The following is a 26,981-nucleotide window of genomic DNA, read 5'->3' on the forward strand; positions in this document are numbered from 1 at the left end:
AGAAAAGGGGAGGGGGAGGGACTTGGGAGGAGCCCTCGGCTGCTGGAAGAGCTGCCGGGCGGGCAGGGCAGCGCTCACATGGCCCGAGCGCAGCCCACGGGCGCAGGAGGTGCCCCAGAGCAGCCGGGGCAGGAGCTGAGGCTGGCCAGGACAGCGGGGGCGGCAGGCTCCCGAGGCTAGACAGCCTGGGCTTGCCTCTCAGCCACCAGAGAGCCCCTGGCCCCGCTGAGCGCCCCTCGTCTCGCGCCACCTCGGGGACTCGAACTCTCACCCCCCGCCGCACTCAGCTGCTCCGCCCGGGGCCGCGGGTGCCGTCCTGGGCTGCGGCCAGAGCGAGGGCTCCCGGGAGTGCCACAGCCGGGTTGTCTCTTCATTTCCCCCGCCCCGGACTCTCTCGCGGGGCCAGGATGTGCGGTTCAGCTGGGACACGGGACTCTTCACTGGGGCAAAACTGAGGCGGCAAAACCAGCGATGCAGCTTCTCGGCAGCTTCCTGCAGCTTCTTGTGGCTCTTGCACTGCAGGCATCACCCACGCAGGTGAGGGACCCCCAGCTTCTAGCACCCCCCCCCCACGTGTCCTCCACGTAATGGATCTGGGGGAGCAGAGAGGGACAGTAGCAGTGGAGGAGTCCTCTGGGATCCCGCTGCAATGGTCCCAAGCCCCACTACCACCGCTTGCATCACTGTGGGGTTAGAGCATGGCTGCGGAATTCCTCCTGCTGTGTATTTTGCAGGACAGGTAGTGTGGGGATCAGTTTGGGAAGCTGGTCTTCTGTTGCCACACTACTACCCCTCCCTGGTGATTGATTTCCTCCAGACCTCTCTGAGCACAGGAACAAGGGGAGGACTGGGATACTGCTGGGCTGGCTGGCGGGAAAGGGGGTGCGTGGGGAGGGGAGGGGAGAAGGAGGTCAATGTCTCAGGTGCCCTCTGAGGATGAGGCTGGATCCAGCTAATTTCCAGGAAAAATAAACTCCCAGGACACATCTTGTGAGAAGAGGGGAAGTGCCATTATTGTAGGGAAGCTGCCGTGGGTCTTGGGCTTCCAGGCAGTATAAAGACTGGTTATTTAGCTGACAGCATCTTAAGAGAACTCCAAGCTCATTACCTGCCTCTAGGCCCAGGTCCCAGGAGAGCAGCCCCGCAGGTGTGGGACAGGGGTTCGAGCCACCTGGTGAACTTTGACCCCAGGAACCCATCTAAACCTGGCAAATCCCATGGAAAAGCCCCATGCTCCCAGGAGCAAAAGCAGAGAGTTTCCCTTCTGCTGAAAGACAAGAAGTGGGAGAATCACTTCCCCAGACTCCCTGCGTGCTGTGTCCCCGGGCACGCGCTGCGACCAGCATGGCAGCAGAATATAACTGCAAACGGGTGTCACATGGTGCAGGGGTACCATCCGGTCTCCAGTGAATGAGTGCCCCCTCCTTTGCACAGCTTCTGGGGAAAAGTCTATACAAGTAGCTGGTTAGGTGCCAAGGGGTGGCAGGAAGCCAAGCTCAGCCCAGGAAGTGGTGGGGAGGTATTCCCCCTTATCTAAGTTTATTTTAATTTGCTTTGATTGTGGGTTATAAACATTTACCACTGAAGAAAAGTCCATCCCTGCTGACACCCCTGTGTTTTGCTTCTGCTGAGTGTCTGCCAGCTGTTTTTTTTTTTTTTTTGGGGGGGGTTCCTCTCCTACTCCCTGCACTGCAACCAGCTCACTTTGTGCTGTGGTCCCATCATAGTGGGGTAGCCTTGCTCAGTGCTTGGATAGCCGAGCCCCCAAGGGAAACCCAGGGCATGGCATAGAGGAATTAGGATTTATACCGAAGCCGAGGTGCGCATGGCTCTTCATAGCTAAGTACACATGGCCCCTACATGTGTCCAATAGGGGCAGATGACAATATGTTGTGAGCTGGCGGGAGGGCATAAGATGATGTGCTGACAGCAGCATGATGGTTATGATATAAAAACTGGTAGCTGGGGTGAAGGGGAGCTAGTGATTCCATAGGGGGAGATCTCTCCTTTGGAGTGTCGTGCTCCCTTCTGGGTCAGTAATGACCCCTGGACCCCAGTATGGCAGGATGGGGACCCCGCTGATAGGTGTCGGGTGGATGAGATGTAAACTGAAGTGCTGATCATGTGCGGTCATTAGATCCCCTGGCATGCTGCATTAGATTGGATGTCAGTCTGGGTGTCTCGGTCAAATGACATTCTACCTCCCTGCAGCTTGACGTTCCACAAAGTCTTCACCTTCAAGCAGCCTCCTCAGTGGTTGTTCAGTGAATTATGGCCCATCTCCTGGGAGCCAGGGCTAGGTTGATCCCTGTTGTGTTGCACAGTAGTTCTAAATTTGCTTCACTTCATTGCTGGGTGCTGTTACACAGCTGCCACATCACACCCCAGAGGTGGTCGCATTAAGTGGGGAGTGAAATGATCCCTTGTGGATCTAAAGTACTTGGGAACTCTTCCGGATATAAAACAGAAAGGCAGCATGGTGCAGGGGACTGGCTGTGCAGGCTAGCATTACAAGAGCTATAAACATGCTATTTATTATCACTGTTATTTACTAGCTCAGTTGCCTTCCTCCTTCTCCACATACATCAGCAAGTGCCCCCGAATGCTCTACAACAGATCTGAGCTGGAAGGGCCGAGTGTCCTGTGGGGGTGTGGGTGGTGCAAGCAGATGGGTAAGAATGTGGGGATTATACCCCAAGATATCTCTGCATTGTGCTCACTCCCCCGGGTCTCTTCCTAAGTGGTCTGTGACTCACCTCTCCACATTTCTCTCCCTAGCAGTGGGACAGATCCAGTGGAAGCAGCACCTCAGGAGGGCAAGGTGAGTTTGCAGCTGGTTTTGTGTGAGAATATTAGATCCCTTGTGGGCCCTGGAATTCTTTCTCGCCTCCTCCCTGCCCAGGAGCCTGGGGATCCCCTCAGTCCTCTAACCCCAGAGGAGGATTCAGCCCTGGGGGAGGGGGCTGGAGGCTCCAGAGAAAAGTGATAGGATATGGATGATGGGAGTCAGTCTGGGACTATCATCAGCCACTCGGGGGGAGGCGGAGGAGAGGAGTACAAATGGGAGATGTGTTGGCAAAATGGTCCCCCTGTCCCCCAGGAAGTTAGTCCCCCCCAAGACACCCACACTAATCTCTCCCTCGAAGGTGCTTATCTTGCCCTAGTCCAGCCCTCTGTCGGAACCGCTGAGCTTCAACAGGGCAGCCTCTCTCTGGCAAAGAGCAGGATCAGAGCCGGGCAGAATTTGTCGGATGAAACTTTTTTCACTGCAAAATGCAGCTCCAGTTCGACCAAAACGTTTTGTGAATTTGTTTTGAATTTGCTGAATTATTTCAGTTAAAAAAAAAAAGTCAGAAAAAGTGACACGTTTTGTTTGGACATTTTCAGGCCAAACACTTTGACTTTTCATTTAGACTTTTACATCAGTTTAATTTGAAAACATTTTAAAAGGTGAAAAAGTTCAACTGCATTGATTTGTTCAACCCCCGAGGATGGGGGGGCGGGTAGCTGGGTGGGGGAGGTTAAGTATTTTGGAACTGCAGTTGCCTGACAAATTCCAAGTTGAGCTCTAAGGCAGCTTCTCCCCCGACAAGGGTTTTGGGCACTATAAACCCTCATGTTTCAGAGCATTAGCCAACATCTAACTACTTGAGATTAGAAGGAAATTTCCCCGGGTGGCTGGCTATCCCATAACTGCCTCCAGCAGATTTTCTTCCTCTGATCTATCTGATACTGGCCAGTGTAGAGACAGGGTAGTGACCTAGCTGGGTCACTGCTCTGATCCAGTATGGCCGCTTCTATGATTAACACTATTTTTCGAGATGTCCCAGATCAGGACACCATCCTCTCTTGCCTTGTCCAAATGACACAAAATTTTCCAGAAAAATTCAACCACCACTGCAGGCCTCATTTCTAGTTTTAAGGCTGCTCAGATTTGCTTGGTGAATTTTAGATAGGGGCCAGCATTGGGCTTTTAGTAGAAATTGGACTGCTGTCTTATCTATGGAGTGGTGCCACATTTCTCCATAATGAAGGGAGATTTTTATTAGTGTCTGGAGATGAAAAATATCCTGACTCCAGCTCAGCACACGACAGATGAGGCAGGAAGAGAGCAGCAGATGGGACAGATCAAAGAGAAGAAAAACAAATCTGTTAGCCTGGACTGGAGAGAGATTCATAACGCTGGGAGCTGCCTGCAACTTTTGGGGCACACAGCAGGGCTTGCTCTGATGCCTGTGCCAGGCACATGGCAGGACTCCCAGATTCAGAACTCACTCAGCCAGTGACTCCACTGTTTACTGATGGCTTGGGGAAGCCGGTCAGCAGGTATCTTCTAGGCATGAACTTACAGCCTGCCTCCTCACCTTTGGGTCTCTTCCAGTCCTGCCCTTCCAGGAGGTTTGGGGCCGCAGCTTCTGTCGGCCCTTGGAGATGCTGGTGGATATTGTGTCTGAGTACCCCAGCGAGGTAGAGCACCTGTTCAGCCCTTCCTGCATCTCCCTGCAACGCTGCACCGGCTGCTGCGGAGACGAGACGCTGCAGTGTGTCCCAGTGGAGACGGCCAACGTCACCATGCAGGTAAGAGCCTGCCTCACATGGCCCAGATGGGTTCAGCTCACAGCACAAGGACCCGGCAGCTAAGATAACAAATGGTATAACTTACAACGCCAGGACTTCGCACCGCCGTGGGGAACTAAGGCGCGGAGAAGTTATCTGACTTCCCCAGGCCACAGGAAGCCCGTGTCCGAGCCAGCCGCATCTGTCAGGAGTCATTCCTGAGGTTCCACCAGACCTTGAGGCAGGCTCTTGGCACATCCGTGCCTCTCCCCTGGGGGGGTGTGGGCTGGGACAATGCCCCCCTCGCTGGCTCTTTGCTGGTCTCCCTTTTATGACTTGTCTTTTTTGCTGAAAGGTCTCCTCTGCTTGGAACCTCCAGTTACAAACCCAGAGAGCCTACACCGGGCGGGCATCCATGTGCGCCAGCGACACGGGAGCCGTCTGTTGTCCCTGTGCTGTGTGGTGCTCCCTGGTGGGGCGAGGATGACACTGCCCTGAAGCGGCAGCGAAATGAATCCTTGCCTTTCCCGTTCTGGTTTTTAATCTGCCCCTCTCATCAAAACCAGAGGTGTCTCCGGGGATGCTGGGCACACGCACATCGCCATTTACAGCTAGTGACTGCCTGGGCATCCCGAGAGCCCTGCTCCCCTGGGGTATCAGAAGTCTGTGGAGCTGGAGAGGACGAGGATGTTGCGGGGGGGGCAGGCTAGCAGGAGAAAAGGAGAGGCAAAGCAAAGTTTTCAGAATCTGCTGGACCCAGGTTGTGGGGACCAAGGATGCTTTGGGTGGGAAATCTTGGGGTGTAGGGATGGACGATGAAGCCTCTCTCCTTTCCTGTGGCCTCAGGAGGCTGCACTCTGACCCTGCAGCCCTCCTGCAGCACCACCTGAGGTGCCTGAGATCAGCCCTGCAGCCCTGGCAGGGAGCAGAGGGGAGGGGAACGAGGAACCAGCTTTTCCATGGATGACCTTTGTTCCCTTTCAGCTTCTGAAGATGAAGCCAGAGGGGCAGGTGCCCTACGTGGAGCTGTCCTTCACTGAGCACAGGCAGTGCGAGTGCAGGTATGCACCATCCAGGCTCCTTCTTCTCCACCATACAGGGAGGCACCCAATAGCAGGAAAAACTCCAAGGGAACGTCACTGCCCAGGGTGAAAGGCCTCAAATCCTCTCACAGCTCTGGGTTTGGCAGGCCAGCATTGACCCCTTGCTAAGTGGCTCTCCAGCGCCCTCTAATGGCCTCCTCTCACATAGAGAGGCCATGCCAGAACTGCGTTGTTTTCCAGCGTGCCCAGAAGCACCTGCTGCAGGCAGCAGAATGAGTGAGTAAGGCCCAAATTTTCAAAAGTGGTCTCTGGTTTTAGGTGCCTCAGTGTCAGGGGTTCATATTGAGATACCTGGTGCCTGATTTTGAGAGGTGTGGAGCAACTGCAGCTCCGTTTGCCTCCTGCTGAAGTTGTGGGTGGTTAGCCCCTCAGCAAATCAAGCATAAGCGGTGTCAATTTGGATTCCCCAAACCAATGGCCACTGTTTTGGACATGTTTGCCTTCATGTCTAAACCTCACTCTGGTTCCCTATCTGTGCTGTGTCCTGGCTCCTCCCCTTGTCTCCAGGGCCACACTGATTGAAAGAAGCTACAATATATTAAATGCTTTCCTGCTGTGCCTTTGCCACAAGCCATTGATGTCATTGGCATAAGGATATTTTATCATTGCAATGGGGTGGAGCCCAAGCGTGGGAGTTCTGGCAGGCAGCCTGTCAATCAGGATGTGGTCCCCACCATGTGGAGTCTAAGCTGCTTTCTGGTATTTCTGTAGCACCCCATCTTCCTCCACTGCCTAGGGGCTCTGCAGACGCCACGTGTGGGGTGTGATCATTGTACTCTTTCCTCTTTCTCCTCCAGGCCTCGGCGGGATGCACTGAAGTCAGGAAGGTAAGCGATATTAGCAGCGATTCTGGAGTTTGGGACCCTCAGCCCTGGCTCATCTCCCATCCATTCAGCCTCCTCTTTTTCCACTTTCCTTTTGAAGGAGGAGTCCCAAGGGCCGAGGCAAGAGGAGACGAGAGAAGCAGAGACCTAAAGACTGTGATCTGTGAGTGGGCATTAATGTGGGAGGAGGGGCCGGGGGAGTGGGTCTTTCCAGAGGTTTCTCCCAATAGTGTCTCTTTAGTTGCAGCTTGCTGCACAAGTTGAGTTCAGGGACAATGCACCCACACCTGACGAAGCTGCTGCATCACAACACACAGGGGCTGATACAGACCTGGGTCTGTCTCTCCATCTTTTCTGGGGATCTAAAAATACTTTACAAACATTCATTAAATCCTCCTGATCCCTGGCCCCAACACCGCCTCACTGAGAGGTGACAGTGTCATTACCCCCACTTCACAGGTGGGGAAACTGAGGCACAGAGAGGAACAGACTTGCCCAAGCTCATTCAAAGAATCAGGAGTAGAGCTAGGAATAGAGCCCAAGGCCGCTGGCACCAATCCCTGTTCTAACTCTCCATGCTGTCCCTGTACTGTGCTCTCTTTGCAGATGTGCCATTCCACGCAGATAGCCATCTCAGCAGGAGAGGGCAGCACCACAGTGCCTGTACTCATTACCAAGTCCTCTTACCCGCCTGTACGTATGAGCCAATTGCGTTCTTGACTGAACCTTGTGGGACCTGTGGCTGCTTGCAACCTGTGAGCTGTGACCCTCCGAGCAGACAAGAAGCAGCGAGGCGAGTGACAGGACAGGAACACAGGCACTTTTGCAGGAGAGGATGAGCTGGACTCTTGCTTATCCACCTGCGGGGATGCAGCTCCAGGACCAGGGAAACTCAGCTGCAAGAGAGGCAGCCACCCCTCTGCCCAGCTTCTCAGCTTGACCTGCCCCTGCCTTAAGGGCCTTCCAAGGGATCTCTGCATAGTTAACATTAGTGGCTCAGATTCAGGGCTGAAAAGCTGCATAATGAGGCTCACTTTGCATTCAACGCTGGAGGAGAAGACAGCAGGGGACAAGTGCGGCCGAACATGGGAATGGTTTTGTGGCCCCTGCAGCTAAAGGAGTATGCCAAAGGGCTGAGGGTGGAGCAGGACATTGCAGAACCTCGGGGAGGTGCCAGCCCAGGGGCTGCCACATTGGGAACGTTCCCTGCTGTTGTCACCCACAGGAGTCTTGTGATGCCACCCCCACCTTTGCAGAGCAACTCTTCCCCAAGCTGTCAGCTGGTGGAGGGGACCACATTGTCATGAAGGAAGAAAACCTGGTCCCAGGTGGGGACTCTGCTGTGGTGTCTGTCCAGCTCCTGGCCCATGAAAGACATGGAGAAGCTGCAGTGAGTGGGGAGGAGGGCTGGCCTAGGACCTATCCACTGTGGGAGCTCACAGGGTGGGATGGGGTGGGCTAGAGAACTCCAGGCCTTCTGTATCACAGAGGGAACCATGACACCCCAGCACCCTGGCAATTTTCAAGCCAAGTCCTCTTGAATAAAACCTTATCATAAAGAAATCCAGAAGGCAGTTGTGAGAATGCATTTATCTCATGTCCCCAACACCTCTTCTTATCTGCTGCCCTCTGAGAAGCATCATTCTCCACCTGTTTCTGGGACTGGAGTTTCCCCACATCCTGTGCTTGTCTCCCATTCCCTACAGCACATCCTGCCAGGGCTCCTGCCATGTTCCCTGCATTTCCTCTTCCACATGCTGGGAGCTCCCCTAAAAGCCTGGAGGGTTCCTTGTGACTTTGTTCAGCAAGGGCCTAAGGGAGCTTTGGCAGCACTCACCAATCCCTCTCCTAAGCTAAAATCCTCAGTCACCTCACAGGCCACTCACCCCTTTCACCTTTTCTGAGGCTTTAACCCTCAGGGTTCCCACCTGCTGCAGCTAGATAGTTCCCTTGGCCCAGGGTGCGCTCTCCCCATCACCTGCCCAGCTCGGAACCTAATTCTAAATCCCTCACCAAGGACATGCTCTAACTGACCCCCCCACTTTCTCCTCTGATCCTCCCCGACCTCTTTCTCCACACAGGCCACCTATCTGCCTTATTCCCGCAGACTTTTCCTCTCATGAAGAGCAGCCACTGGGAGCCCTTGCCCTACAGCGCTGGTGCAAAGGGACCATAGGGCAGGTGTAAGCCCCCCCTTCAGGGAACACCTCAGCACAGAAGGTTGACTGTGGGAGCCTCAGAGCCAGCTCCCCCACTCCATGGAAACACCCAGCACCGGGGACACTGGAGAACAGGCTGGGAATAGGAGGGAAGCATCTGGGTTGCTGTTGTGTCTTTGCACTCAGCTCTACACACCATTAAGAATATGGTGACACCGCACTGGCACAGTTCCATTCCAAATAACCACACTTAAAGGGATATAACCCATTTCCTTTCACTACAGTTGTCTCCAGATTCCAGCTATTCACCACTGTGCAAGGCCCATAGGGCCTTGGAAACCAGAATACAATCTAGTGCAGGCAGAGGGATGAATTTGGGCCCATGTTTTCTCTCCTCTAATATGCTGATGCCTCAGAGTTCAAACACAGGAGCATGGGAATTGCCCCCACAAAAGCTGAGCAGTGTCCAGTCGCTCACAGTGGCCAGAACCAGATGCTTCAGAGGAAGGTGCCAAAAAAAAGGCAGTTATGGAATAACCTGTCAAGTTGCTTCCTAACCCTGTCAGTTCTGGTGTATGCCCTGCCGCCTGAGGGGCTGTAGCCCTTACACATTTCCTGTCCTACCCAGTGTGACGATGGGTGTTCTCATCATCCTTGTTTTAATCCTACTGCTTGTCAGGGGCACAGTAAATTCGCTTGTCAATTCCCTTAACCCCCTGCCTCTGTCTTATCAAGGTTTCTACACCAGCCCACTCACCCTGGTCTCTGTGCACACAGGATGCCCATCCTCCAGGGCTACTCACCTGTATGTGTCTGTATTTTCCTTCTCTGCTCCCTGTCCAGGCTCCCTCCATTCCCAGCTGTCTAGCGACCTTTCTTTACATTTCCTGCCGGTGGGTGGCTTGGGATCGCACACATTTTGGGGTCCTGATTCCTGGTGCGTGACACACGGGGGGGGGAGCCTGAGACATTCCGGGGATGGGAGCAGACAGGAGCCGTGACAATCTGAGCTTCTTCCCCCTCCTGATTTATTAACGGCCCCGTTTTCCCCTAGTGTCTCTTTCCTCTGTTGTGGTGGGGAAATTGCCCCTTTGGCTGCATTGCGCCCTCCTGCCCCTCTCATCCACCCACGGCCCCAGCTGGTTCTAGGCAGCTTGTTGCCTTCGCCACTTCCAGGGCAAATTTTTGACCCTTAGACCTTTAATCCAGACTCTCACAGGCCCCGAGCGACTTCAGGCCCCAGGCCCAGGCCAGCTCCCCGTCCCCCGGCGGACGCGACGCTGCCTCTTTAAGACGCGGCCGGTGGCCGAGCCGTCTGCGGATTGGTGCTTTACTCCGAAGGCAGGGCGATGAGCTCATCTGCAGCCAACCGCAGCGGCTGGGGGAGCCCGCACCTCGCTCCGCGCCTGGCCCGGCCCCAGCCCCCGCAGTCGGGCGCGGGTAGCGGCTCCGTGGGGTGCGGTGGGTCCCGCACCGCCAGGGACCAGGCTCAGGTCTCTCCCAGGTACACTTCCTCGTGCATGTGATCTGCCTGCGGCGAGTCTCCCCCCATGCGGGGCTGCCCCAGCCCCGTGCCAGTGACGGCTGCAGAGCCCCTTCCTCTGCCCGCGTCTCCTGCTGCCCCCTTACGGCAGCGGGGCGGCCCTTTGGTGCTGCCCGTCCGGCTCCCATCTCCCTAGCGGCGCCCTCCTGACGCCACGAGAAGATGCCACCATCAGCGTGAGCTCCCCCAGCCCGCCCAGAGCGGCTGGGACTCCAGCAGTGCGAGCTTCCTCCGTCACAGCAGTGCCCTGCCGGTACCCGCCCGGCACAACCATGTGTTTGTGACGGATGCTGCTAACCTCAGGCAGCCGGGAGCAACCTGTTGTGACCCGTGTTGGTTTGAGTCTCCTGGATTAGCCTGTTCAGCCGTGGTGGTATCCACATGAAGGACCCCAATGCCCTGATTGTCGAGATCCGTAGAGACCCTTTGCTGCATCTCCGTTGGAGGGATGGTCAACCCTGCTCCTCAATGTGGAGGCTCTGGGGCTAGAGCTGGGCTCACTATTCTGCAGCTTGCAGCTGCTGATCCACTTCCTGCTTGCTGGCTGGTTGTGTTCCCAGCCTGAGAGACCAGAAATAGTCTCTCTTGGCCTTTTGCTTCCTCTTTTAGGCAACAGCGGTGCCTCAGCACAGCTCTGCGAATGTCTCTTATTCCCAACCTGCAGCCACCCCTTCCCTGCTGTTCTCATCCTTGGCACCCCAGACTGATTAGCTCTGCTAATGTCCTGCTGTTCCAGTCCTGGTCGACATAGCTCTGCCAAAGTGCTTCACTCCTGACCAGCTATTCCAGACTTGGTTTCCTCCACCAGCCAGTCTGCCAATGCGCAGGGCTTGACCTGCAGGCCTCCTGCTATTGCTCAGCCCGCCTGGTGCCCTCTCAAGCTTTGCCAGTGCCTTCCCTTCTATATCCCCCCTCCAACTCCTCCCCAGTGCTGTGTTGCAGGGCTATATTTTCCTTCCCATCTGCCTTTCCCTCTCTCTCTGTTCCAGGATTGCAGGGACTGAGCTGCTGAGGATGCCCTGAGAGCGGCCAAGCCATGAGCAGAGTCTCCCTTGAGCACCTGGACTCAGAATCCTGCTCCCGGGCGCTCTCCCAGGCCAGAATGTACCTCGAGCAGATTCGAAGCCGAGTCTCTCCAGGGGGCCCTGATGTTCATGGAACTGGGAAGCGGGATTATCTGGTGGATGCGGCAAAGCAGATCCACCTGGCGCTGGAGCGGGATGTGAGCGAGGACTATGAGGAGGCTTTCAATCACTACAAGAATGGCGTGGACGTGCTGCTCAGCGGCGTGCAGGGTACATGAGACTTGGTAGCATGTGAGGTTCAGGGGTGCTAGGGTGCACTGAGCACAGAGGATGGGGGGTACCAGTCCTCAGTGGCTGTGTGGGGGCTACACTAGGAATTGGTGGTTGGTGAGACAGGGCGCTTGGCAGCATGCAGGGAGTATGTGCACATCTCGGGAGTATGTAGGAGGAGGTGAATCTGCCTGGCTTCACGATGGAGTTCTCTGGGTCTCTATGTAGCAGCCAGGAGAGGTGGGGCTGACACCATGACTAGCTGGCAGGGGAAGGGTGGGCAGGATGATAGGAATGGGTCAATCACCAGCTGTCAGGCAGGGGGGCATGAGGAAAAGGACAGTGGCTGAAGGCCTGGGGCACAGAGAAGTAACTGGCTGAGGTGGTTGGGAGCAGCATTGTGGGGAGGCCGTGGCGTGAGGGGAGATGGTGCTGGGACATGGCATGAGGGTGGGGACTGTGGTGAGGGGCTGCCCTGGTGACTAAGGCTGTGTCCCTCCCACTCATGCAGTCGACCCCAATAAGGAGCGCCGCGAGGCCGTGAAGCGGAAGATCACACAGTACCTGAAACGTGCTGAGGAGATCTTTAACTGCCACTTGCAGCGGACGCTGGGAAATGAGAGTTCCACTGCCACGGTGAGGAGACAGGACTGGGGAAATGGCTTCCTCGGGACCCCCTGGCTGAGAGTTCGGGTGCAATACCAACTGCAAGTGTGGTGCTCATGCAATCCCCTGTGTGGGGCTGACTGGGGTGCATGTGGGACAGTTGTGTCAGGGAGAGGGCTAGGATCTGCATGGCTACAGATCCTAAAGGTGCCAGTCGGGCTATAACACTGGGCTCCTGGTCCAGGAAAGGATGAACAGTGCCCAGTGGTGAGGGAGATGTAACTCGGCTAATGAAACTTCAGTGATGGCTGACTCCGTATCCCTGCATCTAAACTGCCAAATGTCACCACGGGACAAGGTTTAGAGAAGCTCTTTTTCAATGACCGCTTCCTGGGGCGGCCCTGTCTGGAGCACCCACGAGTGGCTATTCTTGACCCACGTGACACACAGCAGTGCCTTGAAAACAACTGTAGTGGAGCCAACCTGAATCAGTAACAAGGCTTATCTGCACTGGCATAGTTCTTAAACTCTCTCTCAGCATTGCAGTCCCTCAGATGCAGCTGCACCGGTAGGATGGCAGCTCCTGTTTATGAGTCTGCATGAACTCAGGTCTGGGTTGTGTGTCTCTGCCGTGGTGCTGGCCAAGGCAGTGGGAGAGAGGTTGAGGGGCTACTGTGTCACAGTTGACTCAAAACAAGGTTCTCCAAGGAGATCACCCATCAGCTCCCAGAGCCCTGCAGGCCCTTCCTGCCCCAGCATGGACCCAAAGGCTGCCCTTGTTGGATGGGCTGGGCCCAGACCAAGATTAAGTCCTGCCCCAGCTGCAGAATATTAATGGGATCTATGGGGGAGGGGCTGAAGGGGAGCTGACCCCACCCAGCTGCAGAGGTGAAGGGCTGAGCTGTCAGACTGACCATGGCCCAGGGCATTATTGGGATTTGATTTTTTTTAGGTGGTTTATTTGAGCCACAATTTTCTTGCTATTAAAAAGGCTGCAATCCCTTGTTTTCAGAAGTGCTGAAGCCACAGGCTACCCTCAGTTAAGATGGACACCATGCCTACCACCAGTGAAAATGGCCTCCATTTCTCTTTGTTCCAAATGGGACTGAAGGAAGACTGTCCTCAGCTAAGATGGCAGCCCCCAGTCACCTTGTGCGGTGTGGCCAAAGTAGAGGAATGTGGAGGGGCAGGGAATGAGAACAATGGGGTAGAGATAAAGGGCATGTGAGGAGCTAAGATCTAGAGTGGAAGGTCCGATGAATGTGTAGAGCAGTGAGACAAGATGGAGAATGTGGGGAGAGCAGGAAGGGCTACTGTTGGGGGGATGGAGAGACTTTGGGGAGGTCAGAGAGGGAGGGTATGAGGTGCAGCAAACAGGAGAAAAGGAGGGAAAGCGTGAGAACAGAAGATTGTGGGGCAAGCAGAGAGAAGAGTGTGGGAGGATGCTAGGTGGGACACGGTGATAGCCTAGGCTGGGGCAGGAGACGAAGGCGGGAGCTGGGTGAACGGGGGATGGAGACGGGTAAAATGGCAACTGCTCCACCCCAAGGGTTAGGAGAGGGTAAGGACAGTCCTGCAGTTCTGTGTGTGCATTTAAGGTTGAACTTACATCCCCTGGAGGTGGGAGCTTCGTCCTACAGGCACAGAAATTCAGACACTCACCAAAACCAGAGTCCATTTGTTTGTTTGTTTGTTTGTTTATTTTTTAAAACTATCATCATTTTGGGTGTGCGTCGCTGATGGCGTCTGAACTCTTAGGTTGGCAGCTTTACCAGGTGAAAGGGGAGACCCCTCCCAGCTGCACCCCTGGACAAGAGCCTCTCCAGGATTCTCATGCTCATTTCTCATTGACTCCAGGGTTACAGCAGCCTTCGCTTTCGGCCGATCAGGACGCTCAGCTCCGCTGTGGAGAACCTGAGGCGCTGGAAGGTTGTGGGGGTGATTGAGAAGGTAAGGAGCTGGTCACCTACACCTGTCCCAGCAAGAAAAGTCTGAGTGCTGATGGGAGTGGGAAAGGTGACTCCGTAAGGGGCACTCTGAGCTGAGCGCTGACTGAACAGGCAGTGCCCCAGTGCCTTGGCAGGAGGCACAGAGCCGTGTTGGTGACTTGCAGGGGAGGAGGGTGCTCTCTGTTCTGAGCTGGTACTGACCCCCATGGGGTGAGGAGGCATGCTGTGCTGCTAGGGGCACTGTTGGATGAGAAGTAAAACCAATGTCCTGACCACTCACGGCCATTCAAGGCCTCAAGACCTTTGCAAACAACACAGTGTTTTTGCCTGATCCAGGGGTGCTGGAACAATTTGTGTAGTGGGGGTGAGGAGACCATTGAACCAAATATGAAGTCTGTATCTGATGGAAACCACTTCAAGCCAGGGGCTGTGGCAGCACCCCTAGTTCCAGCATCTTTGGCCTGATGCCAACCAGGGTAGCTACGTTTCACTTCCATAAACTGATGTCTAGATGCTATGGTGATGGATGTCCTATAGGTTCCATAGTCCCCAGCAGAAGTCAAGGTGTCTGGATGATGGCATTCGTTTCCCTGTACCCTCCGCATGTCAGGGCCTTGGAATGAAGGCATTCGCTTCCTTCCCCCTGTCCCCGTAAAGCAGGGTCAGAATTTTGGGTGATATTAGTTCCCTTCTGCCTTCCTCTCCCCACCCTGGCAGGGCTAAGACCTACTCTCCACTGCCATGGCCCAAATGTGGGATGAAATGTGTTACAGAGACTTAAAGCGGGGAACATAAAATAATGATGCAGGAAGCTGAAAATGCTGTGGGATTCCCCCACTTCAGTGTAACTAACTCTTCCTGTAATCCCTGTCTCATTATGCACCTATTGTTGAGGTAACTAAATTTCAGCGATTAAAAATAATAAGGAAAAGAGGTGACTTTGAGAATAAAATGAGCCAAATCTCTTGAAATGGGACTTGGGGTGACGGGTCACCGTTTCTGATCTGTGCTGTCACTGTTGCTTGCAGGTGCAGCTAGTCCAGGATCCAGCCACTGGGGGGACCTTTATACTTAAGGTGGGTGTTTCCTACCGCTTGGCTCCTCCATCTCCCTCTCCTTTGGGGGAACACTGGAAGGGGGTGGCCATACCAGCCTGACCTGAGGAGTATTTCCCATGGGAAATACTCGTATTTCCCTCAGCTCTGTTTTGTGCTGTTCAGCAGAAACACATTTTATAGCAGTATCCAATGTCCTACTAAAGTCTCCCATGCTCTGGCATGACTCTCCCTCCCCCGTCATCTCCTACAATGAGAGGGGAATTCAGTCTCCTTGTTCACTCAGACATGAGCTGTCTTCCCACTGTCCCTCTAATGGAACTCAGTTCAATGGAACTGGTGGAACCCAAGCCTTGCATCTATGTGGGTCTGTGTCCACACATGAATTGGAGCACAAATGACATGAGTCTGGGAACTCCTGAGGGCACGTGTCCAGCACCGTTAGGCGTGATTGTCACTGCTCATGGAAAGCCCAGGACTGTAATAACAAAGAGCTTCGAGGCAGTGGCGTAAGAATGAGGGACATCAACTTGGCGCTCCAGAAATGGAGAGGACTGGAGTAGCAGGAGTGCTGCAGAACTGGATTGAAGCGGATGGGCAGAGCTCTATGTGTGGGGGCCACCATTAGAACAGTGCTGGAGGTCACAGATCAGGAATAACCTGCATTGGCAGAGCTGTGGAATGAGGGGCTTGTCAGAATGGAATAGACCAGTGGTCTTTCCTAGCTAGTCTTCTGCCCTGTTGGTGGCCAGTCTCCAGGGATCCAGTGACACTGCTGAGCTGTAAAGTTCCCGGCACTATGTTCCCCATGCAGAGCCTCCCCAAATCCCACGTGGAGACCCGTGAGCGGCAGACGATCATCCCGCATGGAGTCCCCTTTATGGCCAAGTTACTGCGCTACTATGCGAGCGAGGACTCCATCTTTCTCCACCTGGAGCATGTGCAGGGTGAGTGTGAGAGCCAGGACCCTGCTTTCTTCCTGTCCTTTCCCTGGCCCTGATCTGGAGTGAGTCTCTCTCGTTTGCTAGGACTGTGTGGGATTGTTTTGCAGCGATTATAAAAGGCTCCTTCCGCTTGGTGACGCTGATGCTGCAGGGCTTGGAGACCCTGCAGAGGGAGCCAGCAAGCAGCATTGGGGGTTTGGCAGAATAGGTAAGAGGCATCTGGGATCCATGTGGCTGAGCATAGGGTAGAGATTAGGCTGGTGGAGGCCTGGGTGTAGCAATGGGGCTCCATGTGATGGAAGCAGGGCCGCTGGGTTCTTGGAGCCCGGGGGGGGAGGAAATGGAGGCAAGGCTCATCGGAACATAGAAATTGGTGTCCTGATCAGACCATTCACGTGTCTAGTCTAGTATCCAGTCTCCTATGGTGACCAATAGCAAATGCATCTGAGGAAGGAGCAGGAAACCCTGTTGAGGACAAACTTTGAAATAATCTTTTGGGGCAGGTTCTCCCTAATGTCCGTTGCCCCTTCTTACTGTCTGATGAGCATGCACACAGCTCTGTATCCCACTACCTGCTCTCAGACTCTGCCCGCTCCTTAGTTTATAGACTTGCATCATGTCCCTCCTGTTCACGTCCTCTTTAAACTAAACTGTCCAAAATTGTTGTTCTGTCTCATTGCCTGGAAGTCACCCCAGGCCTCCAATCACTCGCACTCCCATCTCTGAACCCTTCTTTTTTTGAGTTCCAGACGGGTAGCCATGTTAATCAGTTTTCAGCAAAACAATGAGAGTTCTGTGGCACCTTAAAGACTAACACATTCATTTGGGCATAAGCTTTCATGGGCAGAAACCCACTTCTTTTTTTGCTATCTCTGGCCTGCAAGAGAGTGACCAGAGCCCGGCGCTCCAGATGAGGGTGTGTACAACTAACTAAGCCTAGTGGGGAATGTGTTCTCGTGGTGCCTGTGATGGGAGAAGGCAAGAGGACAGGCCAGGCTGGGTCCTGTGAGATTTCCAGCCCCAACAGGACTTCTGGAGGCGGCTTGAGGTCTCAGTTTGGCCTGAGATTTGGAGCCCTGATAAGAGCCATGTGCTCAGAGCCACTTCCTGTTTGCTGGTTGCCAGCAGCCAACCCTCCCTAGGTCACTGCGGGCTATGCTAGTTTCTGCCTTGGGGCTGGGAAGGAATGTTTCCCCATACCACCAGATTGGCGGAGGCTGGCTGGGTTTGGTTTTTTTTGCCTTCCTTGTAGCCAAACCTACGGATTGGGTTTTGGGCAACTGGAGGCTGGAATTCTCCCCCTCCCAGAGGTTAGAGTTTGGACCCATGTGTGAGTTGTTCAGTCGTCCCAATTTTTGGCAGGTGCCCAATGCAGGAACTTGCTAATTTAGGCTCCAGATCCAAAAAGGTAACATAGTGGACATCCCAAAGACATCTCCTTATGAGGTAGGGGTATGGTGTCTAACCCCCTGGGGGGAAATGCAAAACAGGGCCTGGGAGACTGCCCCAGGGGGACCACCCTGCCCATGTGCTTGATGGCAGTGCCAGCCGGGGGTTGAGGTCCCCTCTTCGCCTCCACTCCCAAAAGGCAAGTGGAGGCATCCAAAGGCCCTCCTAGGGTGATGAACCCCAAAGAATTGGCAAAGGATCAATGGGGTGTGAGGGACTATGCTGGGCTGTCCACCAATGGGAAGCTTAGTTTATAAAGTTGCAGTCTGGGTGAAACCCATAATACCACATGTCCTTGCCTTCATCCACGCAGTGAGCTCACAAACAGCGTTATCCTACTGCCAGAAATATTTTCAGTTCCATTCCTTTTGCATCTTGACACTTTGTTTTATTGACCAGCGCTGCAGAGATTGTCACTCCGTTATCTGTGATGGCGCCTAACTTTTCCCTGTGTGGCTACAACTCTTTACTAGTCTGAGTAATTCTGGTTGTTCCTTCCAGTGTGCATGATCCAGCTGTGTCAACACTGAATTCTATCTGCCATGGTGCTGCCCTGTCACCTGGCTTTGTTGGGTCCCTCAGGATTTCCTCAGTCTTTAGTCTCCACTTACATAAATAATTAGCTGTGAACATTGCCACTCCCCTGCTCGCCCCTCTCTCAGAGCGCTATAAGCACAATGAACAGTACCGCACTTTGGGGTGCCTCTTTAAACTTTCTTTTGCCATGCTGAGAATTGACTTCCGTCCTGTCCTTTGCTTTCTGTCAGGGATTAGAAATGGGCTAAGAAAGGGACAGAGCTTTACTCTCACCCCATGACTATTTGTTAAGGAAACAAATCTCTTTGGAGCGGCTTTGTGAAGGTTGTTTTTTTTTTTTTTTTTTAAAGCCTGTGTAAACTACATTAGCCTGTTCTCCTTTTCTCCTCTGTTATTTTACTGATCCAGTAGATTAGAGGGGCATGATTTTCCTTTGCAGAAGCTCTGGTGGTTTGCCTCCATCATATCATTATCATCCAGACTTGGCAGATAGAGCGTGGAAGGCAACAGGGAGCTGGTTAAGTCTTTCTGATGGTGTGCTGGCCTTGCCTCAGCGTGAGTTATAGAGCAGTTTAAGGGACGCTAACTTACGATGCTGACATAAGTTCCCTTAGGGATCAGCATAGCTCTGTCCTTCCTCTGCCACCCTTCCCTCCCCATCTTCTGTGCTGGAGTGAGATGGCTGGCACAGGGCTTGTGACTATGCCAGGTAGAAGTTCCTTTTCACCAAGGAAGTTCTCCACTGGCTTCAGGAGAAGCCACTTGCTGGTCTGCAGTTCCCATCGTCATCCTAGTGCCTCTTTCACATAAGTGCAATATTTGCTACCCTTGTGTTACTCATGTAGTAGCTGATTTTAATGCAGGTTTTTGTTAGCGACTCAGCCACTTCTGCAGATGCTTGACAATGAAAACTCCTGGGTGAATGCCATCCAAGCATGGGGACTCACTGATCTATAATTTATTCATTTGTTCCAGCACCCCCTCCTTGGGCATTCCAGTCTCTGACAGCGCCTCATTTTCATTATCCTGGGGGCCATAAAGGCCTTCTAGGGAGGATAGAGGAGAGGATCATGGGACACGAGGAGGGGTGAAGATGGGTTTGAGATCTGGGAGGGAGACAGCTGTTGGGCTCGAGGAGGTGGAACTGGGCCCTGGGAGGAAGAAGAGGTGGTGTCGATCTGCTGATGGGGCCAGAAGGAAGGGTAGAGAGGAACCCACTGTGAGTATGGGGCCCAGAGGAGATTCAGGGTGAAATTGTTCAGCATGTGAATTTAAACTGCTCAGCATGTGAGCCTGAAGCCTGCTGAATGCAGGTGTCAGGGTAGCAGATGGCTGGGGTGTCAGATCTGTGCCAGTGACCTGGAATGCTTTCCTCCCCCCAACTCTCTGTCTTCCCTTCACTCTCCAGGGGGGACACTCTGGTCTCATCTCCGCTCCAGGCCTCGTTTACAGCAAGGTTCCTCCGATGGCTCCAGGAGCCTGCATCTGCAGCCCAGCTCAGCTCTGGGGGGCCATGGTGAGGAGCAGCGGGTGCCAGGGGCTGGCTCTTGGTCCAGCCAGAGCCCCAGCTTCTGCCCGGAGAATGGTTCTGACCTCCCAATCTCTGCGAATCACCACCCACTGGAAATTGCTGACCAGTCGTCCCCTCGGGTGCAATCATCTGCCCAAACAGATCCTAGACGAGAGAGACCCTGCAGGTTCCATACTGGACCTGCTAATGGCCCTAGGGGAGTTACTGAGGGGAAGGATTTAAGTACAACACACATTCGGTTTGCTGTCACTGATTCTGTTTTCATGGCAATGGCAAAGGGATGCAGTCATCTGACCAACCAGAGCGTGGCCTTCCAATCATGTGACTTGTTAACCAGCAGTGATGGTGTCAGCCGTGTATCAGAGACGGAAGCTCCTCGGCAGGACCCAAGGATACTGACTGGTGAAAGGCTTCCCCAGTCTCCTGCTGCAGTCCTGAAGGCTATAGGAAGAGGCAACCCAATGAAGGTGGAACCTCGGGTATGCCAGGTGTCTGAAGCCCCCTGGGCTCAGCCCACACAGCCCCCAGTGGCTCCCCCAGGACAAAGGCAACTGCATCCTGGAACCACCCTGCACTGCTCCAACGAGTCCAACAGGTCTGGCTCTGGGGGGCAGGAGCCCTTGAGGAGCATCTCAAGAGCCCAAGAAGGAGCAGGCTACGGTCAGCACAGAGAGCTTCCAACCGCAGGACAGCATGGGCCTCTAGCCAGTCGGGCATTCCAAGGGGATGGCCAGGGGACCTGGGCCGTGAATGAGGAGCTCATCCGGCTGTGGGCAGCAGAAATACTCTTGGCTCTGGAGGGACTCCACCAACAGGGGGTGCTGTGCCAGGACCTCAACCCCAGAAACCTGCTGCTAGATGGTGCTGGTAGGTGCTGCTTGAGGCTGTAGTATGGGGAGAGGTTTTATCCCCTCAACAAGGGGGCCTGTGGCATCTGATCTACTCCAGGATGGTTTGCCCCCTCCCTGCATCTCTCTGCGTTCTCTGAAGTCTGAACATCTGCCCAAACAGACCCCGCCCCTCTACTCCAGGCCTCTAGAAGACTTTAGGGGCTTTTAGAAGACTGCTACAGCCTGCTGTGCAAAGGGGGACCGTCCGTCCCTCGTTGGGCAGGACAGTCCCAAAATGTACACTCCAAGTTCTGCTCCCGGGCTGAATGACTCCGGAACAGAATTTGTCCCGGATTCCCTGCGGTGCCGCTCTGTGCCTGCCCAAGGTTCAGGAGTGGTGCCAGCCATTTCCCAGTTGGGGGGGGGACTGAGGTGGGCCTTAGCCCCCTCTCACCACGAGGCCCTGCCCTGCCCAGGCCAGAAGAAGCCAGAGATGGGCAATAGTAAGAGCTGCCCAGGGAGCCTCAGAGCCCTGGACGACGCGTCCTGGAGGGCGGGGACATGGGCCAGGGGCTGCTCTTGGGCACCCCAGTCCAAGGCAGGTAGAGGGTCTGGAGCTCCCCACAGAAGCCTGGGGGCAAATTGGGCTTGTTTATTTGCGTTTCCACTTTTTTCAGGCTTGATTTCCACTTATATTTTCCACGGGACGTGGCAACTTGCATGTGTCCTGTTCTTGCGTTTTGAAAAGGTGCTCACCCAGCTGTGCATGAGCCTGAGCTGTGCCTGGAGACGCCCGGAGCTCCAGTGGGGGCAGAACAAGCTGTTCGGCATGGGCAGCGCGTGAACCCCCGTTTGGGGGGATAGCCCCTGGCACCACCCTTCTGCCTGAGGTCCCGCCCCTTCGGCCCTTCTCCCCTGCTGGAGCTCTGAGCCCCCTACCACGGCCCGGAGCCCCCTACCACGGCCCGAGGAGCCACGCCCCAGTCGTCCTGAGTCCAGGCCCAGGTGGCCAGCCCCAGCCCTGGAGCTCTGAGCAGCCAGTCCCAGCCCCTGCCTGCTTCAGGGAAGAGGGTGAGCAAGGGTGGGAAGAGGAGTAGCACCTGGACTGGGGCCACAGGGCAGAGTGGGATACAGCAGGAGGGGGCAGGGGCCTCGGGGCGGAGTGTGGGCTGGGCCATGCCTGACTCTTTGGGGAGGCTTAGCCTCCCCTGGCCTATGATGCCTGCTGCCTGTGCTGCTCAGCAATGTTAGCCATGTGGAACACGTTCATCCCGTTCCCTGAGGGCTACTTGGGAGACCCTCTGAGCCCCCACAGGGGAAGCTGAGATTAGCTGAGGCATTCAGGCTAACAGCCCTCAGGGCTAATGGGTGTGGGGGGGAGAGGAGCAGTGAATGAACTGTGAATCTTTGCAGGGCTCTTTGAAATAGGGAGCTGGAAAAATGACCCATTCCCTTTACCCCAGGCCCCTCAGCCTCTCTCCTAGCTCCACCCTGCATCAGCTACTCTTGCTTGGATCCCTTCCAACCCAGCCCTTCCATTAGCTCCAGCCAGACCTGTCACTTCCAGGGCTGCTTCCCCAGAGGAGTCTAGCCCCTGCTGTGCATGTGTGTGTGTGTGGGGGGGTGTTCACGTGTTCTGGGGCCTGTTGCTCTGTTGGGGCTCAGGGCAGTGCAGAATTTCTGAGCCCAGCCGTGTCCTGCAGGGGAGGTCAGCTTTTCCCACCAACTCCCCTTGTAGGGGACGGGAGCCTGGAGGGAGAAGGTCAGGGCGTGTGGCACGTGCTGCAATTATTGGGTGACTTTTTTGTCCTGACCTCCCTCCCTGCCCCCAACCCTGGTGCTGGTTCACAGGTCACATCCGTCTCACCTTCTTTGGCCAGTGGACAGAGGTGGAACCGCAGTGCTGCAGCCAGGCCTTGGAAGATATGTACAGTGCCCCAGGTAAGGGAACTGTCTGCTGCCTTTTCCTTCCCTCTACCATACACATGTGGGGCAGAGATGCCTCCTTGAGATACAGTGAGAGACTTAGATCTGTCCAGCAGCATCTCCCCCTCTGCCTGATCTTTTCCAAGGGCAGCAGCAGCCAGCCCCCATGGGAGCCTGACGCTCAGTTGCCTTTCAGCATCTCCCTCCTATTTTGATCTTTAATTTCTTTTGGCTCTCTCTGCAGAAGTGGGTGGGATTTCTGAGCTGACAGAGGCCTGTGACTGGTGGAGCTTTGGGTCTCTGCTGTACGAGTTACTGACTGGAAGGGTAAGTGGTCTCTGTTTCCCCATCCCATGTGACAGGCAGGGGGTAGCACAATGTCAAGGATTTGCGAAGATGTGGGGACGGAGGAAATCCTAGTGTTGGCGCCCCAGTGCACATGGGAGGGGGGCCTAGGAGGGGAGTGTGCATCGTGGTGCTAGTGTCCTGGGATGCAGATCAGGCTCCAGGCTGGGCATTTGACTCCCTGTACCTGAATCTTGGTATCTGGAGGCTGCTCCCCTGAAGCTAATGACCCATTGAATTATGGGAGATGGATACTGGGGGGAAGAGACTGCTACCCCCTGAAGCGTGGGGAGAGGCAGGGGCAGATGGGGTGTCAAGAGGACATTCTTCTCTCTGAACAGAGCCCCCTGCACAGGGGGTCTCCTCACTGTCTCTGTCTGTCTGTCTGTCTCCCACAGTCACTGTCCCAGAGCCACCCCTCGGGGATTCACCCTCACACCCAGCTGCACCTCCCGGAGAGGCTCAGCCTGCCTGCTGCATCGCTGCTCACTGAGGTGAGGACGCCCAGCTGGTGTGAGTGGGGAGGGGCCATGGCTCTGGATTAGGGATGAGGGAGCCTGCAGGCATTCCCTGCCCCTGCTGGGGTTGGGGCTGTGCTGCTCCCCATCTCATCACTGTGTCCATTTCCTCCTAGCTGCTGCAGTTTGATCCCAAGCGACGCTTGGGCTCGGGAAGAGGGGGGGTCAACAAGCTGAAGAGCCACCCTTTCTTCAGTACCGTCCCGTGGAACAAGCTGGTTGGCTAGACAGACACACAGCAGTGAGGCGTGAAGGACGATGTCATGGAGCCACATGGGGGGGCAGTTGCTGACCAGCAGGGCGGGGCCCAGGGAGAGACCCAGATCCTGCTGGGGAGGCAGATTATCCCACTAGATCACTGGGACCTGTGATCCTGGGTGGTACTTGCAGCTCTGTCATTCTGAGGAGGTCCATTTGTGTGGCAGTAGCATTTCCAAGGGAGCAGGCCAGGCCGGGGCAGGTCATGTTGTCCCCCTTTCCTCCACCTCCAGGTCCTCCTGCCTGGGGCACTGCCCTGCTTCCTCCAGGTCCTCCCATTCTCACCCAACCCTGGTAAAGGTTACTGATGCCTGCAGGGGTGAAGGTATCTGTGCCAAGGGGCTAACTCTGAGCCCCCTTAGCATGCTGCCCTTGCTGTCCCAGGGACTTCCTGGGGTATTTCTGCCCCACAGACTCTGGGGGGCTCTCCCTGCCTGGTGTTTTCTGTGGGAAGCCAATCTTTGTAACTATGATTGAGCCTCCCCTGCTCATCCAGGGGCCTAGAGGGGCAGTATCTCCCACTGGGTCAGGCCCCCTGTTAGTGTCCAACGCCTTCTCTGCCCAGAGCCTCCACCAGCTCCCTGGCTCTGCCTGCCCTTATCGATGGGGGATCCCCCATATCCTAGTTACTCTCTCCCCATTTCTCTCTGCTGTTGCCTGAGCCCTTTATGGCTCACTAGTGCACCTGCAATGGCTACCACGAGAGGGGGCTGGGGTTGTGTTCTGTGTGTCTCACCAGCTGCATGTGCACTAGTAGCACCTGCCCACGGCTTCTGGGGGGAGGGGTGGGGATGACGGCCTGGCCCCTCCCAGGGATCTCCCACCTGCTCCCTGCGAATGTCTGAAATCAATAAAACACAGCTTCACCCAGGTGGGCATTTGTTTCTGATTTACACACCAGGGGCCGTAGCTCAGATTCCCATCCCAGGTAAGGACCCTGATCCTTGGCCCGGGGGCTCCTAGGGCTGGGTACAAACCTGGTCAGAGGTCACAGGCCTTGGCACCAGCTCCTCTGCCACACGACTATGGGAACTCGAGGCCTGGGGGGCTGGGTCAGGAGAGACTTGGGCCTGGCATGAAGACCTCTCCTCCCTCTTCCGCCCCCCCCCCATTGCACATGAGAGTAGGAGACACACACCCCCACCTGCAGACCAGGCTGGGCCAACCTCCCATTCCCTGCAGGCCATGCTGCAAGGTCAGGGGAGAGCACTTAGAAGGTTCTGTTTAGGTCTGTTTAACAATCATGCCTGCGCCTCTCCTGTCTCTGGTGCCATGAGTTTCTTGCTGCCCTTCTCTGTTTTCATGGGTTGGTAGAAGGGGATTCTGCTCTCCTGCTTTCTGCCTCTGTAAGACATTGTGGCTATGGCACTTCTGTCCCTTGCAGAACAGCAGCTGCTCACTGAACCCCTTTAATTCCTTCCTGGACATCAGTCCTTCCACCCCTTCCTTTTGCCTGCTCTGCACCCCCAGCCCACACCTGCTACTGCAACATCAGCACCTTCTCCCTGAGCTCCCCTTTCAGGGAGATGTTGCTGTACCTGCAACCAGTGCTTCTTCCCCAAGGTTACTGACTTCCCAACCTGCTGGGCTCCCAGGCCCTGGGCAGGAAGAGGTTAGTGGGCAAGGGTGACTCATTGTGGCTGGGGCAGGTCCTGCAGGTGGTATTTAATTTTGGAAAAACTGGCCAAGTGCCAAAAGCAGGCAAGGTGTTTAAAGCACTGAATAATGCAGTGCAGGGAGAGAGAGAGGAAGGCAAAGTGAGGGGGTAGGCAGTGGCTGTTCCCTGACCTCTGGCAGCTCAAGCCTGCTCTTCAGCAGCCCCACTGCTATTCCTGTCCTTGGCCCAGTAAGCAAGGGCCAGCTGCAGAGGTGGCCGAGGCCCAGCAGGGCGATAGGAGCAGGTGGGGTGAGGTGGCAAAGGATTGTTACCATGTGCCCCCTTTGCCTCTGTGCTCATTCTGCATTTGCTTGAGCTGCGTGTTGTGGCAGTACCTGCCCCATGAACTCCCCACTAGCCTAGTGGCATCTGGGTTGCTAGTGAACCCTGCATGCTCCTTTGTTGGGAGCGGTTCCTAAACCCCAGGGGAGAGTGGGAGTGGATGGCTGGGAGTGGAATGGGCTTTTCTAAAGTAAATAGCTGCTGGAGTGGTGACTGAGAACCCTGCCAGCTGCGCCCTGGGCTGAATAAGGGGGCTGGGGAGCCATGGGTTCATTTCTTCTTTCATCCCTCTTTTGTGGCAGCCGAAGACACTCATTTCCCTTTGATGAGCTGATTGCAGGCCTCCTGCTATATTCCTAAGGCGTGGCACTTGGAGCTCAAAGGGCTCCATGGTTGCTTTGAGAGGTACTTTGCTCGGATCTCAGGCACTGCCTGGCTAATGGCAGCTGAAGCAGCGGCTGCATACCAATGGACTGTGTGCTGCTTATGTGAGTCCTTTTACTGCCCTGTGGGGGTGGGGTTGTGTTTCCAAGCCCTGGCTCCCCAGAGGGCCTGCAGCCCTGGGCACCTGGGAGCTGGAACAGCTGGCAGTGAAGTCAGCGGAGGTGGCAGTGAAGCTGCACTGCCCTTACCTCTGCCAAAGAAAGGCTAGACTTAACTCCCCTCTCAGATGTGCCGGTGATTGGTTCTAGCTTCTGCATTGCCCCAGCTCCTCAATGATTGCCCCTCTTCAGTGAGCTGGATGGGTGGGGGAGCTTCCACCCAAAAGCAGGAAATGAAGTTTAGTAATTGCCCCGCCTGCCTTATCTGTGTGGCCACCGGCCTGCCCAGCAGTGTGCTAACGAAAAAGAGAGGGTGCATGTGCCTGCCTGTCTGGTACAGACAGTGCCCCAGCCGCACTGCTCTCCCAGTAGTTGGCCAGCTCTTCAGGGATTCACTGCTGTCTCAGTGAGCAGTGTCACTAGAATAGCACCATGGCTTGGGCTGGGACAGCACGAAAAGGATGAATGCAAAAGAAAACCGGCCCCCTCTCCCTGCCCAACAGAGCTCTAAGTGCTTCTGGCAACGACCTCCAGGATGGCAGCCCTTCTGCAGCAATGTGCATGAGAGCACCTGCCAGGCAGATCAGCCAGCCTCCCAACTTTTTTATTGCCTGGGCCAAGTTTTGCTAAAGCGAGAGTGTTTTTGTGGCTGCAGCACTCCTATGAACAGGTGTCAGGGCAGTTTGGGCACCAGCTGTAACTATGAAAGCCCCGCTTCAGGCATCAGAGCTAGCAGGGGCGGTTGGAGTGAGAAACTGGCTCCGTAATAAGCTTTGCCTACAGGGTTTTGGGTGGTGAGGCCATTTCCCACACAGCTGTTCCCCCTTAGGTGAGGAGTTGGTTTAGGTGCCCGTGTACAATACATTTTTAAGGTATATTGTAGTTGAGAGCACTTAGGCAGAGGTGCTAATACCACACTGCTCTGTCTTAATTTGCATTAACCACAACTGCTGCAGTTTTCACTTACCCTGTGCCTGGCTGATGCTGGGCTCAGCCTTAAACTGCCTAAGACACAGGTGACACCATTAATTAGGGGAGGGAGCAGAAGGATAAAACAAGATTTTGCCTGCA

The 26,981-nt window shown here is 55.0% G+C and overlaps 2 protein-coding genes and 1 long non-coding RNA gene across 4 annotated transcripts; 2 read left to right on the forward strand and 1 right to left on the reverse strand.

Annotated features, from left to right (window-relative positions):
• Window positions 1–434: 434 nt before the first annotated feature.
• On the forward strand, window positions 435–8,713 carry PGF (placental growth factor). Of its 2 annotated transcripts, XM_067533175.1 has the most exons (7): window positions 435–537; window positions 2,779–2,821; window positions 4,382–4,578; window positions 5,542–5,618; window positions 6,458–6,487; window positions 6,585–6,647; window positions 7,091–8,713. In XM_067533175.1, exons 1-7 carry the CDS (start codon window positions 472–474, stop codon window positions 7,110–7,112), a joined length of 498 nt encoding a protein of 165 aa, XP_067389276.1. In that variant the 5' UTR covers window positions 435–471; the 3' UTR covers window positions 7,113–8,713. The 2 variants fall into 2 exon arrangements, with proteins under 2 accessions (XP_067389276.1, XP_067389283.1); XM_067533182.1 differs by lacking the exons at window positions 6,458–6,487; window positions 6,585–6,647; window positions 7,091–8,713 and adding an exon at window positions 6,372–6,412.
• On the reverse strand, window positions 6,174–9,748 carry LOC137143424 (uncharacterized). Its single transcript, XR_010917156.1, has 2 exons — window positions 9,447–9,748; window positions 6,174–6,473 (listed from the first exon to the last, which is right to left on the reverse strand). It is a non-coding gene; the product is annotated as an uncharacterized lncRNA (long non-coding RNA).
• Window positions 9,749–10,019: 271 nt separating this feature from the next.
• Window positions 10,020–25,109, forward strand: RPS6KL1 (ribosomal protein S6 kinase like 1). The gene is made up of 11 exons (XM_067533162.1): window positions 10,020–10,147; window positions 11,176–11,481; window positions 11,993–12,117; window positions 13,945–14,037; window positions 15,065–15,112; window positions 15,906–16,038; window positions 19,430–20,419; window positions 22,234–22,323; window positions 22,553–22,635; window positions 23,052–23,147; window positions 23,288–25,109. The coding sequence occupies exons 2-11, from the start codon at window positions 11,223–11,225 to the stop codon at window positions 23,396–23,398; spliced, it is 2,028 nt and encodes a 675-aa protein (XP_067389263.1). The 5' UTR covers window positions 10,020–10,147; window positions 11,176–11,222; the 3' UTR covers window positions 23,399–25,109.
• The last annotated feature ends 1,872 nt before the right edge of the window (window positions 25,110–26,981 follow it).

Source organism: Emydura macquarii, unplaced genomic scaffold, assembly GCF_026122565.2.
Source record: "Emydura macquarii macquarii isolate MOO-44397 ecotype Brisbane River unplaced genomic scaffold, CSIRO-AGI_Emac_v2 contig_374, whole genome shotgun sequence".
Classification (NCBI taxonomy): Eukaryota; Metazoa; Chordata; order Testudines; family Chelidae; genus Emydura; species Emydura macquarii.

Excerpts from the sequence above, each read along its gene's own strand:
- RPS6KL1 (XM_067533162.1), top strand. The coding sequence starts at position 11,223 with ATGAGCAGAGTCTCCCTTGAGCACCTGGACTCAGAATCCTGCTCCCGG. Across the intron at positions 11,482-11,992 it reads GCTGCTCAGCGGCGTGCAGG|TCGACCCCAATAAGGAGCGC; the intron begins GTACATGAGACT and ends CCACTCATGCAG. Across the intron at positions 20,420-22,233 it reads CCTGCTGCTAGATGGTGCTG|GTCACATCCGTCTCACCTTC; the intron begins GTAGGTGCTGCT and ends GCTGGTTCACAG.
- PGF (XM_067533175.1), top strand. The coding sequence starts at position 472 with ATGCAGCTTCTCGGCAGCTTCCTGCAGCTTCTTGTGGCTCTTGCACTG. Across the intron at positions 538-2,778 it reads TGCAGGCATCACCCACGCAG|CAGTGGGACAGATCCAGTGG; the intron begins GTGAGGGACCCC and ends TTCTCTCCCTAG. Across the intron at positions 2,822-4,381 it reads CAGCACCTCAGGAGGGCAAG|TCCTGCCCTTCCAGGAGGTT; the intron begins GTGAGTTTGCAG and ends GGTCTCTTCCAG.